We start from the raw sequence: 15,127 nt of genomic DNA on the forward strand, positions 1-15,127 counted from the left end.
GAAATATTTCCCGACCAACTGGGCCGGACGGACCTAATCTGATCATGTGTAGAGCATTTTCATCGGACCAAGTGCCACGCATGCTCAGATCAAATTCCTACATCAAAGCTATTGGCTACTAGCCTGAATGTAGTCCCATCGTAACGAAATTACGTCATCACATTCTGAAAGATTGGATTTTTCGCCAACTTGGCCCGACCGTGTGTATGCAACAGTTTCGGACACAATCCGTCAGACTAAATCCGACGGGCAAAATCTGACGGATTTGGTTGGCAAAATCTCCGACCGTGTGTACAGGGGCTAAGAAAGAAGCCCAATTTTAGCAGATATTAAAATAAAACTATGAACAACTACTCCAAAGCGTGAGCAGGGACATCTCTAGAGAAGGGACAACATATAGCCATACACAATAGTGAAATTGTTTTGGAATTGTGTCAGCGTTAACGACAATAAAAAACAATATTCAAATTATTGGTGGGGAAAGGAGGAAATGGATTGGGAATGGTATTACTGGTTGTGGTCAGAAACAATTTGGAAAATTAATAAAATTTATTTAATTGGAGGTAGTCCAAGACAAAGTCCATGTTTCCTGAGTGGTAACCTCAGGAATTCATGAAGATCTGGAGGTAACACTGGAGAGGCAGCACACTGAAGAGCCGAAGTCACTCTGGGTATACAAACATAAAGAACAAAGAGCAGCGCCAAAGAGTCTCCGAGATCGTAGTTGCGGGTTGTCAGACTGGCACCCCGCAACAACGATCGCGTGATGCGTGCCCCTGGGGGTACACAGCGGCTCAAAATCCTGAGGATGTCCTATGACGCCCAGTCAGGATTTTGAAACCACTTTGCAGCTGTCATTTGACAAATGGCGGGCGGCAAGTGGTTAAATTGCTACACTCAGATTGGTGCTGCTCTTTGTTCTTTATAAAATAAAACTATGATTGTCATGGGCCAGTTTTATTTCATTTAAAGTTTACACGTTTTTAAACGAATGTGGTCCATATTATGGGGTTGATTTACTAAAACTGGAGAGTACAAAATCTGGTGCAGCTGTGCATAGAAACCAGCTTCCAGGTTTTATTGTCAAAGCTTATTTGAACAAGCTGAATTTAGAAGCTAATTGGCTGCATAGCTGCACCAGATTTTGCACTCTTACTTTTCTTTTAGTAAATTATTATTATTATACAGGATTTACAGTGCCTTAAAAAAATATTCACACCCGTTATATTTTGCAAATTTTGTCATGTTATAACCAAAAATGCAAATGTATTTTATTGGAATTTTATGTGATAGACCAACACAAAGTAGCACATAATTGTGAAGTGGAAGAAAAATAATAAATGGTTTTCAATTTTTTTGACAAATAAATATCTGAAAAGTGTGGCATGTATTTGTATTCAGCCCCTTTTAGGCTGGGTTCACACTGCTGCGGTGACGAGATCGGATGTGATTCGCACCGCACTGCAGTGCAAATCACATCCGATCTCTGTGCGATGCGAGTTCAGCCATACAGATAGTATGGCTGAATTCGCATCGCACCCTTCCCCAAACTCGCACAGGACCCTTTTTTTGGTCTGCAGCAGAATCGGATCGCATGGGTGTTCACACCATGTGATCCGATTCCTGTCCGAGTTTGCAGATCGCACTGCGATATGCAAACTGATCTGGGGGTGTCATTAATGTTTCACTGACACTCCCAGCAGTTCGCATAGGGCAGTGTGAACTGCCGCCGGGAGGTATGCGATGCGGGAACCCGCAGCGGATTCACGGCATTCCCGCATCGCTGCAATGTGAACCCAGCCTAACTCTGATAACCCTAACTAAAATCTAGTGGAACCAATTGCTTTCAAAGGTCACCTAACTGGTAAATTGAGTCCACCTGTGTGTGTATTGGTTTCTATGCAGAAGTGAGCCTGATTTTGCACTTTCCAGCTTTAGTAAATAAACCCCACTGTGTACTTAAAAGTGGGGTATGCCAGTATGTAGCACCAACAGCTTGCGTGGCGCTTTACAACGTGAGGGCAGACAGTACAGTTACAATACAATTCAATACAGGAGGAATCAGAGGGCAATGAATCAACCCCAATGTGTCACAAAGTGCTGAATGAAGTGGTCCCTTCCTACTACGTAAAATGCAGCACAGTATACAAAGTAAAGTGCTCTGGAGAATGTAATGTAAAGCACAGCATTCAGAATGTAGTTCAGATAGTGTCATGTAAAGAATAAGCATACAGTGTATAGCGGTCCTTAGTATGTAATTATCTAATATACAGCAGAGAGTATAAAATGTACAGCATAGCTCAGCACAGTACAGCAAAGTGCTAGTCCATGCAGTGATGCATTTCAGGTCTTGATCTTCCTCGAGGGCCCTCTCAAAACATGTCAGGCATTTGGGCACACTACGTATATGGTATGTTAAGGATATCTTGACAAATGTGTTTTGACATTAAATTGTTTGTATGTTATTATTATTACAATACATGATTTTGTATAGCGCCAACAGTTTGCACAGTGTTTTACAATATAAAGGGAGACAATACAGCAACAATACAAGTAATAGTATGTAAACACAGTGGCTTTAACCGCTTGCCGACCAGCTGTTGCAGTTTAACTGCTGCAGAATGGCCTGACTAGGTGAAATGATGTTACCTTACGTCGCTTCGCCTTTTGGCCACTAGGGGCCTGCCGTATCTGCCGAGTGCCCGGCGGGCGTGATGACCGCCGGGCACCTGTGATCACTCGTGATAGAGCAAGTAAACACACAGATCACGGTTCTTTCAGGGGAGTAGAGATAGATCATGTGTACATAAAAAGTATGAACACCCAAGTATGAACACCGATCTCTCTCTCTCCTACTAGACAGTCCCATCCCCCTACAGTTAGAACACACCTAGGGAACTCCGTTAACCCCTTGATCGTACCCTAGTGTTAACCCCTTCCTTGCCAGTGACATTTATACAGTAATCGGTGCATTTTTATAGCACTGATCGCTGTATAATTGTCAATGGTCCCAAAAATGTGTCAAAAGTGTCCAATTTGTCTGCCGTCATATCGCAGTCCTGATAAAAGTCGCAAGATCGCCGCCATTACTAGTAAAAAAATAATTAAAATGCCATAAATCTATCCCCCATTTTGTAGAATCTATAACTTATGTGCAAACCAATCAATATAAGCTTATTGAGATTTTTTTTTTAACCAAAAATATCTAGAAGAATACATAAAAAAAATGTGGGATATATATTATAGCAAAAAGTAAAAGATAGTGTGTTTGTTTTTTCAAAATTTTCGCTCTTCTTTTGTTTATAGCGCAAAAAATAAAAGCCACATAGGTGAACAAATAGCACCAAAAGTAAGCTCTATTTGTGGGGAAAAAAAGACAATTTTGTTTGGGTACAGCGTTGCACGACCACGCAATTGTCAGTTAACGTGACGCAGTGCCGTATCGCAAAAAATGGCCCGGTCATTGAGCAGCCAAATCTTCCAGGGCTGAAGTGGTTAAAGAGATTAACAGAGGGTGTTGATTCATCACTCAATAAAGCTTGGTTCATTTTATCTATTTTGTTCTTTGTATTCTGTGGTGCCATTAAAGGCCCCTACATCCCACTGATTTTCTTTCTATTGTATTACATACTGGGATGTTGGCACCATGCATCGGCATTAGGCACAAGTCACACTGTCCAAAAATGTACAGTACTTCTGCTGTGGAATTATGAGATCACATGGCTGGCTCTGGCAGATATACATGTAGGGGTGAGCAGGTATCCTGTTAATATGCATTTAAACAAAGCCACACAGCCTGAGACCCAAATAAACAGACGTGTTTGCTGAGATACATAAGAAGCAGCTCTCCCCTTTCAGTGACATCCAAAGTGCCTGAACATCAGCTGCTTCGTCTTGTAAATTCTATACATGAAAGCACATGGGACAGGTGGCTATAAGAGTGCCCTGAATAGAAGAAGCATCTACATTTACACAAGGAACACCTTCACAAAAGATCAGTCTCTGTGTGACAATCCACCTGTTCTCCAGAGATGACATCTGATATGTAGGGATGTCTACCCCTCGCCATGTGTCCTTGCAGAGATTAGCAAAGCATTTGTTACCTAAGCACATATGCCGGGCTCTATAGTATTTGTGTCAAATGTATTCTGACAGTGACAACCTCCCTGTAACACATATCATTAGCACATGTGTAATACACACTATACAGCTATACTAATATTGAGTAGGGTTCCCCTTTTGCCACCAAGACAGCTCTAACCCATTGAGGCATGGATGCCACTAGATCTCTGAAGGTTTGCTGTGGTATCTGGCACAAATCCATCAGTGGCACATCTTTTAAGTCCTGTAAACTGTGAGGTGGGGTCTCCTGGGCTTGGACTTGCTTTTTCAGGCACATCCCACAGATGCTCGTTTGGAGTGAAATCTGGAGAATTGGGAGGTCAACACCTCAAACTTGTTGTGTTCCTTAAACCATTCTTGAACTGTTTTTGTAGAGTGGCAGGGTGCAGTCCCATACATAACAAACTGCGATGTCCAATTTTTCTGCTTTTCAAAACAGCAACTTCAGGGACAATGGGGGAGATTTATTAAAACTGCTTTCAACACAACTTCAGGGACAATGGGGGAGATTTATTAAAACTGCTTTCAACACAACAACTTCAGGGACAATGGGGGAGATTTATTAAAACTGCTTTCAACACAACAACTTCAGGGACAATGGGGGAGATTTATTAAAACTGCTTTCAACACAACAACTTCAGGGACAATGGGGGAGATTTATTAAAACTGCTTTCAACACAACAACTTCAGGGACACTGGGGGAGATTTATTAAAACTGCTTTCAACACAACAACTTCAGGGACAATGGGGGAGATTTATTAAAACTGTTTCAATCAGAATCTGGTATAGCTGTACTTGGAAGACAATCAGCTTATATCTTCAGCTTGTTCAATTAAGCTTTGGCAAAAAAAAACTAGAAGCTGATTGATTTCTATGCAGAGCTGCCACAGATTTTGCACGCTCCAGTTTTAGTAAATAAACCGCAATCTATTTATTTGCTGCCTAATATATCCCACCAACTTTCAGATGCCACTGTAATGAAATAATCAATGTTATTCATGTAGCAAGGTCCCAGGCCTCCTTTGGTCTGATGAGAACCTACAGGGCCAGAGATAGATTTTATTAATTTTTTTAACAAAAGGAAGGGCCAGAGATAGTTAACATCCTTCTGTATATGGTGAGTTGTGAGGCATGGTGGGTGCAAGGTGGATAAAGTTATTGGGTGCCAGACACAAAATGCAAAAGAAAGTTTATTTCTCTTAACATTCTTTTTTTGGGGGAGAGTTAGGGTCAGGACACCCTTAGGTAGTTGCAAGATTGATTGGGAGATGCCGAGACTTCAGTAGGAGGACAGCCATGCAGGGAAAGGCCCCAGCAAGACACCACATCTGCATGTCCAGGAATGCTGTCTCCTAGGGCAACAGTCGTTAACAGTTCCAAACACAAGGCTTAAGGCCTCATGTACACTGCTGCTGCTAAACGGATGTTGAGGAGCAGTTGGGCATTTTTTTTCAAATGCTCCTGAACTCTCCTCTATGTTATCTTATCAGTACATGTACACAGGGTTGTTTATAATTGTTTCTAGGCAGTTGAGTTTAGAGGCCTTTTTTGGAAAGCAAAAAAATTAGTTCAGACGCTGAGTTTAGAATCATTTCAAGCGCTAAACGTGGTAACTCAGGTTTAGCCGTGTTTCGTTTACAGGGCTTTTTCATTTTTGGCTATTTAAAGAAAAAAAACGTGAACACGGCAAAACGCCACTCCTGGTCTCTCACTAGACCCAATGAATCACTGTCACTGAACCCTTGAGCTCCTTCAATCTTCATGGTGGCATCTTCCTCAAGCATCATCCCCGCTTCTTTGCTGGGTCCCAAGCTTGGCACTCTAGATACCTCTCAAGCTTCACCCACACTGGCCTACTCGGTCCCTACCTTGATACACAAGGCTGTTCTGCAAGCGTCACCTCCCCTGGCTTGATTCCCACTGAAGTCTCCCGATTCTTCACCGTCCCTGGTTGATGGGAATACTGCTCCGGTACTTGCTTCAGTTACTCACTGTGGTCCTTGGTAATAAGGCGGATAGTCCCCTACTGCTGACAGCTTCCCCTCTACCTCCGACCATGACAGGTTCTCCGGCCGACAGAACCTTCACTTTTGGTTGGACTGCAAGCCGCAATCCCAACCCTGCACTGCTCTCTTGCTTTTGAATAGGCCCTCAGACAGCCTAGCAGCCAGATGTGCCTGGGATAGGCCCAATCTCTGGCCTAGCAGCCCAGACAATACGACACACATCCACCCAGATAGCAGTCCAGGTGGCACAGAACACAGATCACCTGACTCCACCCGAATATATAGGCTTTCCCAGCAGGCCAAGGGATTCTAAGAAAACGCCTGCCCATTGGCTGAGATACTCCATATACCCATAACCTGACCCTGCATTGCCCTTCTTGTAGTTAGTACCACTAAGTATCCGGCCACCTAGTGGTAGAAGAGAAAAGTGCAACAAGGCCAAACTTAGGGAGAAATCAATAGACCTCTAGCAATCAACCAGGATAAGTTTTTTGTGAGTAGCAACCCTGCCTAAACTTCAGGATGCTACATCCACTTAACCTGTCAGAGGTCATACCATTTTGGCTGATTGGTGTATCTATTATATTCTATTAGTAAATGTGTACAAAAGTAATCTGAAGATACTTACATGTAGAACAACTTTTCTCAACCTTATCCTGGAGAAACCCTAAAAATCAATTGGAGGTCTCAGGGAACCCCTGCTAAAAAGTTTCTTTCTTAAAAATGTCTTAACAATATAAAATGTTTTTGACAATTCCACCTTGGGACAAGTTGTTAAATTGTTTATGTGTTATACTTTGTATGCACGCAGGGAGAGACTTCTCTGTCTTTATCCCACCTATTATATCCTCCTGGGATACTATTAACTCTGTCTTACCTCTTGTCCTAAAAAGTTTGACAAAATACAGTCTTTAGATAGACTCCCGGGGCTTGGATAATAATCCTCCCTTTCCACACTAAAATATAATTTGTAGTCGAATAACTAGGTGAGCAAGATTTTTGCTCCTTTCCTTCTCCCCCCCCCCCCTTTTCCCCTTGCTCCTTCCCACTTTAATTAAATACGCTGGCCCTATCAGTAGAAAGCTCTTTAATGGTCCATCTTATTCGATTAATAGTTGTGATGCTGATTTTATTTCTATGTCTTCAGCTTCTATCTAAATTCTGTTTACTACCATAGTGTCAAATTATTTTGTTATTGTAACAACTGCCATGATTTGCTGAGACAATGATTGGATTGTACCTTGTTTGAAACATACTGGAACTTGATGAGATATGTATGCTGCTTTTGTGCTTGTACCTAAGTATTTCTTAATAAAACTTTCTACTTATTAAAAAAAAATAAGAATATGGCATACCTTGTATTTGATACCCAGAGCCAATTATTTTACAATCGTAGTGTCACTTTACACCTGTGATATGTGGAGAAGTGCACCCTAAAACCACACACTAAAACCAGTACATAAACCACACAACAGCATGTCTCTTGTCTAGCTCACACACCATACAACAGCACAGATTAGCTCTCACACCATATTCAGACCTGCAGTACTTCATTGTAATTAACCTGTTACTGTGCATTTTCATATTACTGTGCAATGCAGTTTTTGATTAACACTTTCCATACATTAACCCTTTACTGTGCACTTTACATCCAGTAAACAATAAACCTTTAAGCCTCATACACACGATCGGATTGTTGGCCAACAAAACCGTGGACTTTTGTCCGAAGGGCGTTGGCCCAAACTTGGCTTGCATACACACGGCACACAATTGTTGGCCAACAATCACAAATGTAGTGATGTATTACATGTATTTTCAGCTCTTTAGCACCACCTTTTGGGCTCCTTCTGCTAATTTCGTGTTGATAGAAGTTTGGTGAGTGTTAATTCGCGCTTTTCATTTTGCGCTTTTCATTTCGTGCTTTTCATTTCGTTTCTGAACGGCCGTTCGTCGACCAGACATGTTGTGGAATCGGAGGAGATAATGCGTTCTCTATTATTGGCCTTGGAGTTATTGCTTTGACATTATTTTTTTGGTTGAATAATGATTTGATTTGGTATTTTTTTTAGGTTTTTGGATGCATAGAATGCACTTTTTTGTTAAGTTCTATTGGCAGATACCATGTCTAATTTTATTTGTTTTCTTTTTTTAATGCACAATAAAAAGAATCATGGAGACTAATACTTAGCTATGTGTTTTACTTCAAATGACAGTTTGGGAGTAGGCAGTTACATTTAAAAAAATACCAAGTAAAATTGACAAGGGACACCAACATAGTTGTATCTTTGATCTTAAAAATTACGGGATAACGGTGTTGTAGTAACTTGCCCAAAAATAAAAAAAAATTTAAATATTTTTCTTGATTATCACTAGAAAAAAAAGCCTTTGAAAATTTGTTTGCAAGAAATCCATCAGTATCACCAGCAAAGCAGCTTCATTATTATCCCATTAAAGGAGAGAATGTGCGCTGCATTTCAATATCTCATAATTTGCCACATCACGAATGTTAATTCTCCATTACATACGCTAGTTTACAAGACCGACCGCTTCTGGATCATCCTTGCTTCTGAGCATGCGTGTTTGTACTTTCGACTTTTGTCCGACAGATTTGTGTACACACACTCGGAAAATCCAGAGTTGCCCGTGGAAAATTTTAAAACCTGCTTTCCAACATTTGTCCATGGAAAATCCGACAATAGTTGTCCAATGGAGCATACAAACAGTCGGATTTTCCACCGACAGCCTGTTATCACACATTTCCCGTCGGAAAATCCAATCGTGTGTATGAGGCTTTCCTGTTCAACCCCCATTGCACATTACCTTTTTGATGCACACTCTCAAACTGAACTGTACCATTGACCATTTATTTGGCCCTTCCATTTAATATACAATTAATCCTTAACTATGCAATACCCATTGATTTTACATTAACCCTCTATTACACAACTTAGCCCTTGTACACATGGTCGGAGATTCCGTCGGAATGTGTCCGATCGGAGCATTTTGTCGGATATTCCGACTGTGTGTGGTCTGCATCGGACTGTTTCCGTCGGAATATCCGCCGGACCAACTTTTCCAACTTGCCGGAAATATTTTCCGACAAAATGCTCCGATCGGACATACTCCGATCATTTGTAGAGAATTCCGATCGGACAAAGTGCCACGCATGCTCAGATCAAATTCCTACACCAAAGCTATTGGCTACTAGCGTGAACATAGTCCCGTTGTAACAAAATAACGTCATCACGTTGGATTTTCCGACAACTTTGTCCGACCGTGTGTATACAACAGTTTCGGACAAAATCCGTCGGACAAAATCCGACGGATTTGGTCGTCGGAATCTCCGATCGTGTGTACAAGGGATTGGAGTCATTGCTTATTAACCCTTTGCTGTGTCATTACCATGCACTGTATAATAATCCTTTTAATGTAAGTTAACTCATACCAGGTCATACTCAGTAAGCACTAGTTTTCATTATGGATTGCCTACAATAACTTGAGAAAAACTGCTGTACACTATACTCTTTAGACCCTTGGTGCCCGATACGTGGTCCACAGGCCACATGCAACTCACCAGTGCTCAACATGAGGTCCACCGTGCCCCAGACCTCAATTCCGGTTGAGTGCATAATGGGCAGCATGCTGAGTACCAGCAGCTCTAGCACACTTAATGCTAAAACTGTCAGTTGACACTTCCTAATTCAGTCCAGCACTAAGCACAGGAGGGGAATCAATCAGCTTCAGCTTCTGTGACAGGACAGAACCAGCACTGCCCTACCACTTCCTGCAGCTACAGATCACTACAGTAGTGATCAATTGCTTTCCAATAAAAGCAAGAAATAGATCAGTATTAGAAGTAATGTTGGCACAGGGGTGCATGGGAGGCTGGATCAGCTGTCCACTGGCTTGATCCAGAACACCCCAGCACCCCACTGAAGGAAAAAATGTGCGTCGGAATTGTCTACACACAATCGGAATTTAAACGATCGGATTTTGTTGAGGGAAAATTTTAAAACCAGATCTCAAACTTTGTCGGAAATTCCGACGGAAAAGTCTGAAGGAGCTCACACACGATCGGAATTTCTGACAACACAGTCCAATTGCACCGTCGGAAAGTCCGACCGTGTGTACAGGGCATTAGTGTGCAAATCCCAATAAAGGCATATCTAAACCAAAGAGTTAACATCTAATACAGTATATTGCAGTTTGCCAGTCTGTAGATGTGGTGGCCGCATCAGATTTCTTTTCAAGGGCAAAAAATGTTTCAGCAGGTACAGAAAATACTTGTTGTCCTTGTCTCTTTCCTGTGAGTTGAACCTGAAGAGGAGGTCCAGCTCCCTCCCCAACCAAAAAAATAAAAGTTAGCAGCTACAAATACTGTAGCTGCTGACTTTTAATATTAGGACACTTACCTGTCCAGTGATCCTGCGATTTTGGCACCCCAGCCTCGGGTGCTGCCGCCACTATTCCTTGTAAGGGAAACCAGCAGTGAAGCCTTGCGGCTTTACAGCCGGTTGCCTACTACACATGCGCAAAGTGCTCTGCGCTGTGTGAATGGCCCGGCAGTGGAGGAAGGAGGAGGGGGCCTGAACTTCTGAGAGACTTTGTCGTGGGGAGGTTTCCCGGAAGTGAGGACAGGTACCTGTCAAAAACAGGTACCTGCTCCCCCCTCCCCTGAAAAGGTGCCAAATGTGTCAGCGGAGGGGGGGGGGGGGCGATGACAAGCGGAGCTTCCCCTTTTGGGTGGACCTCCACTTTAATAATGTCTCCTGGGTGCATTGCAATGTAACAATGCATAAGGGAAAAAAAGCTCTCCTAAATTAAAACCTGCCCTGTCATATAGCCAACCCTAGTCCCTCTACATTTACTACCACTGCTTTAGACTTTGTCATCATATTCTCTACCCTTTTATATGCACTGTATATTATACACTGTGCTGTATCTCAGTTCCTCTCTGTTCTGTACCTTCTTTGCTGTTCCTTGTCTATTCCCCACCCCCAAGCAACCCTATACCATTTTTTTATCATGCTGATTCCTGTGCCTAGAATGGGTGCATATTTTAAATTTATATACATATATATATATATATATATATATTTAGGCAAAGCTGTATTTATCATAAGTAGTGGTGGCCACTTTCAGATAAACCTAAAAGTAAAATTAAAGCATATAATGTAGCATGTTCACATTTCACATGGATTTAATTTTTATTCTAATGAGAACACCACGTGACTGGTTGCAAAATGTGATATATACTGTACAATAAGGCATAATTTAACATATGTTTAGTAATATAATTTTTTTTACAGCTATCCTTAAAAGGAGAACCTCAGAACAATAATGCAACATCAGGATCAAGTCACCCTCCACCACCACCTCCACCACCACCTCCAGGGCCTCCTCCGAGTATTGATATTTTTAATAAACCCAAAGATGACATGTCCCAGGATCGATCTGCACTCTTTGACCAACTCAACCAAGGAGAAGCCATTACAAAAGGTAAACAAAGAGATAAGAGCATGTGTGTAGGTGGCAGACAAATATTGGCTTCTTAAGACATAAATAACATGTTGTTTTGTGCTAAACTAAGCAGGAAAATTAGTGCATAGGAATATCAATTTTTAGGATATAGATCTTTTCGCTACCTGAGACTATATTTAAATATGCCGACTGGAAGAAGTCTATTATGTAGGCAACAAAGAGAAATCATTATTTATGTTGCTGAATCACAACTCTGGGTTGATTTTTAAGCAAACTTCCTAAATTTCTAAATATTGTGTCAAGTAATTTAGAAGTTTTGTGTTTTCCCGCTTGAAGTATCCTATAACATATTATGAATAGGGGCACTGAAAGCCAGCACTGACCCCTGGGCAGACAACTTTCTGGGCCTCCAAAAACCAGTCCAAAGAATTTAAGGTAAGGTTTTTAATTAAAAAATTAATATTATAATAATATAATTATATAATTATATATATATATATATATATATATATATATATTTTTTTATATATATATATATATATATATATATATTATTTTTATATAGATCTTGTGTGCCCCATCACAGTGCTTCACACCTTGCTTTGTGGGGGTAGTTCTGAAACAAAACCAGAACAAACATATAATCCTGCATAAAAAAAAAAGATATAGGTCCTATACAATTCACAACAACTAAAATCAATAGAAAAAGGCATAACATTATTGTACACATTTTTTTTAAAATCTGCAGTGGTGACAAAAAACTAAAACAGAAAAGTGAAAAAAAAAACGTACAAATGAAACACACCCTAAAAAGGGTGGACTAAGCACTAAAGCACATCCTCCCCTAGATGTCAGGGCAAGCCAGAGAACTCATACCCTCCATCTTAGTGAGAAAAAAACACACACAAAAGTGAAAGAGTGACAAACAGTGGGGGAAAAAAATAAATAAATAAATAGGTGGCTGTGCAATAGTGCACTGACTAGGCCCTGAAGCCTGCTAACAAAAATTGCCCTGGACTTCAGCCAAAAGGCCTAGCCCTAAAAGGCGCAGTGCAGAAAAAGTTTTGGTGACCTTGACCATGTGCCTTTTTACACTGTGGGGTCCCACACTCAAGTGTTACTAAGAGCACCCCTATCAGGGGGCACAGACACCACAGACTCTCTGCCTTCCCAGCCCATGGCCAGACAAGGTAGAACCATTCAAATCAGGAGGGATGAGCCCATCCAGTTTTCCTGGGGGAATTACTCCCATGACCCAACAGCCTGTGGGTGACCCTGTCTCTTTTCCAGCGTACTAGCCTTCAGAGCCCCCATCACTTCAGCGGGGACTACTACTACATAACCAGCCACTTCAGCTCCCGATCAAGCCAGAATGACGGCATAGCGTGCCTACTGGACACTGATAAGAACAGATACTACATTTGATCTTAGACCAAGAAGTATGACACATGAAATAACAGCTGCTCAGAGGCTGGGGTTTTACACCTTGCCTCCCCCTGTCCCCCTTCTCTTCAGGTAATAAGTTCATGGAGTGGTTTATCTTAAAATGTGTTTAAAAAGCATACTGTATTCACTGTTTGGCATACAAAAAAACACTATTTGCATAGTGTTGCTGTCTCTACATGTAAATTTGATTGTGATATTATGGGACAACATGCAAGTAAATGTGTCATTCATGAAAAAAACTTCAGGTACACTTACATTATATTTTAATAACTAACATTTGCAAAGGCTAGTTTTCCATGATACCTCTAGGGCAGGGGTGTCCAAACTTTTTTCAAAGAGGCCCGGATTTGATAAAGTGAACATGCATGAGCGCCGACCATTTTGCCTGACATTCTTTGAACCATTAAAGTTCTGTCCAAGTGTGTTCGTGCAAGCACTAATACACTGCCCACCAAGAATTATCTTGCCTTTGTGGCTGTGTGTGGTGAAGAGATGAGCTTGTTATTTTGAAAAATATATATGTTTGGTGGCCCTCAACTAATCCCTGAGCACCGCTCAGGACTAAGGATGAGCTTTGGCATTTTATTTGGATATACCGTATTTATCAGAGTATAACACGCACCTTCACTTTAAGAGGGAAGTTTCAGGAAAAAAATAAAATTTTAAATAAGGAACTGTGAAGCAAATTAAGGGTCAGTGCCCATCAATGCAGCCTAATCAGTGTCCATCTTCAGCCTCACCACTGCCATGAATGAAGCCTCACCATTGCCATGAATGCAGCCTTACCATTGCAATCAATTCAGCCTCATCATTGCAATGAATGCAGCCTTACCATTGCAATCATTGCCGCCTTACCATTGCAATCAAAGCTGCCTCACCATTGGCATTAATGCAGCTTCACCATTGCCATGAATGCAGCCTCATAAGAGCTGTGAATGCAGCCTCACAAGTGCCCTCAATGCAGCCTCACCATTGCCATGAATGCAGCCTCACCATTGCCATGAATGCAGCCTCACAAGTGCCCTCAATGCAGCCTCACAAGTGCCCTCAATGCAGCCTCACAAGTGCCATGAATGCATCCCCACCATTGCCATGATTGCAACCTCACCATTGCCATTAATGCAGCCTCACCATTGCAATGAATGCAGCCTTACCATTGCCATGAATGCAGACTGATCAATGCCCATCTGCAGCCTCGGAGGGGACGGGGGGGTGGGGGGCGAGACGAGCGCTGGCAGATTACATACAGGAGAATCTGCTGTTTACTTGATGGCCTCTTTAATAGAAAGTCCTTCCTCCTATGATTGACAGAACAGTCGTCCAATGTCCGCCCAGGAGATGGGACTTCCTATTACAGAGGCTGCTGAGTAAACAGGAGTTTCTCCTGTATGTAATCTGACGGCACTCGTCCCACCCCCTCCCCGTCCCCCCAGAGGCAGCGCCGATATATATATTCAAACTACCAGGGGGGTCCGTACTAAACCGGAACGCGGACTGGACATTGGACATGCCTGCTCTAGGGGTTACAGGTCCAGTCACTGTGCTAGATTCATTTTTATCTATGTAATCTTACTAACACAAAACATGCATGTAAAAGCATATGCAGTACATATCAGTTATGCACTCTGGTAAAATTTTTCAGGGCTTAAACATGTTTCTGATGACAAGAAGACCCACAAGAACCCTAAACTACGTGGGCAAGGGGTACCGGCCCTATCCCCCACAAATCGTACCAACCCTGGCTCTCCGAAGGCACCACCCCAGTCTTATCCTCCTTTGCTAGAGCTGGAGGGAAAGAAATGGAGAGTGGTAAGTCACTATTTCTGTTTCCAAAAACCTGAATACTATTTCATCTAGATGTAAGCATTTATTGAACATTTATAAATAAAGGGTGATATGCAATACCAAGAATAGGACAGAAAGTAAACAGAAGAAGATGAAAAGCAAATTTAGTGGCCTAGCATATTTAGTCCTATTAGAATTATTAGAAAAGTCAAACTGAACTCTTAAATTAAATCAGTGAAATCATTCCAGGTTCATCAAAACAAAAGGTGTTCAATGTGTTGCGGTTA

The 15,127-nt window shown here is 41.7% G+C and overlaps 1 protein-coding gene across 2 annotated transcripts in view; it reads left to right on the forward strand.

Annotated features, from left to right (window-relative positions):
* Positions 1 to 15,127, forward strand: part of CAP2 (cyclase associated actin cytoskeleton regulatory protein 2) — a 225,345-nt gene that overhangs the window by 197,467 nt on the left and 12,751 nt on the right. For both annotated transcript variants that reach the window (XM_077492238.1, XM_077492239.1), the window contains 2 exons: positions 11,438 to 11,627; positions 14,698 to 14,864. In XM_077492238.1, coding sequence (XP_077348364.1) covers positions 11,438 to 11,627; positions 14,698 to 14,864 — 357 coding nt within the window. The remainder of the gene's footprint in view (positions 1 to 11,437; positions 11,628 to 14,697; positions 14,865 to 15,127) is intronic.

The sequence above is a fragment of the Lithobates pipiens genome, unplaced genomic scaffold, assembly GCF_037356315.1.
Source record: "Lithobates pipiens isolate NorthernLeopardFrog02 unplaced genomic scaffold, aLitPip1_a1.2 Scaffold_19, whole genome shotgun sequence".
Taxonomy (NCBI): domain Eukaryota; kingdom Metazoa; phylum Chordata; class Amphibia; order Anura; family Ranidae; genus Lithobates; species Lithobates pipiens.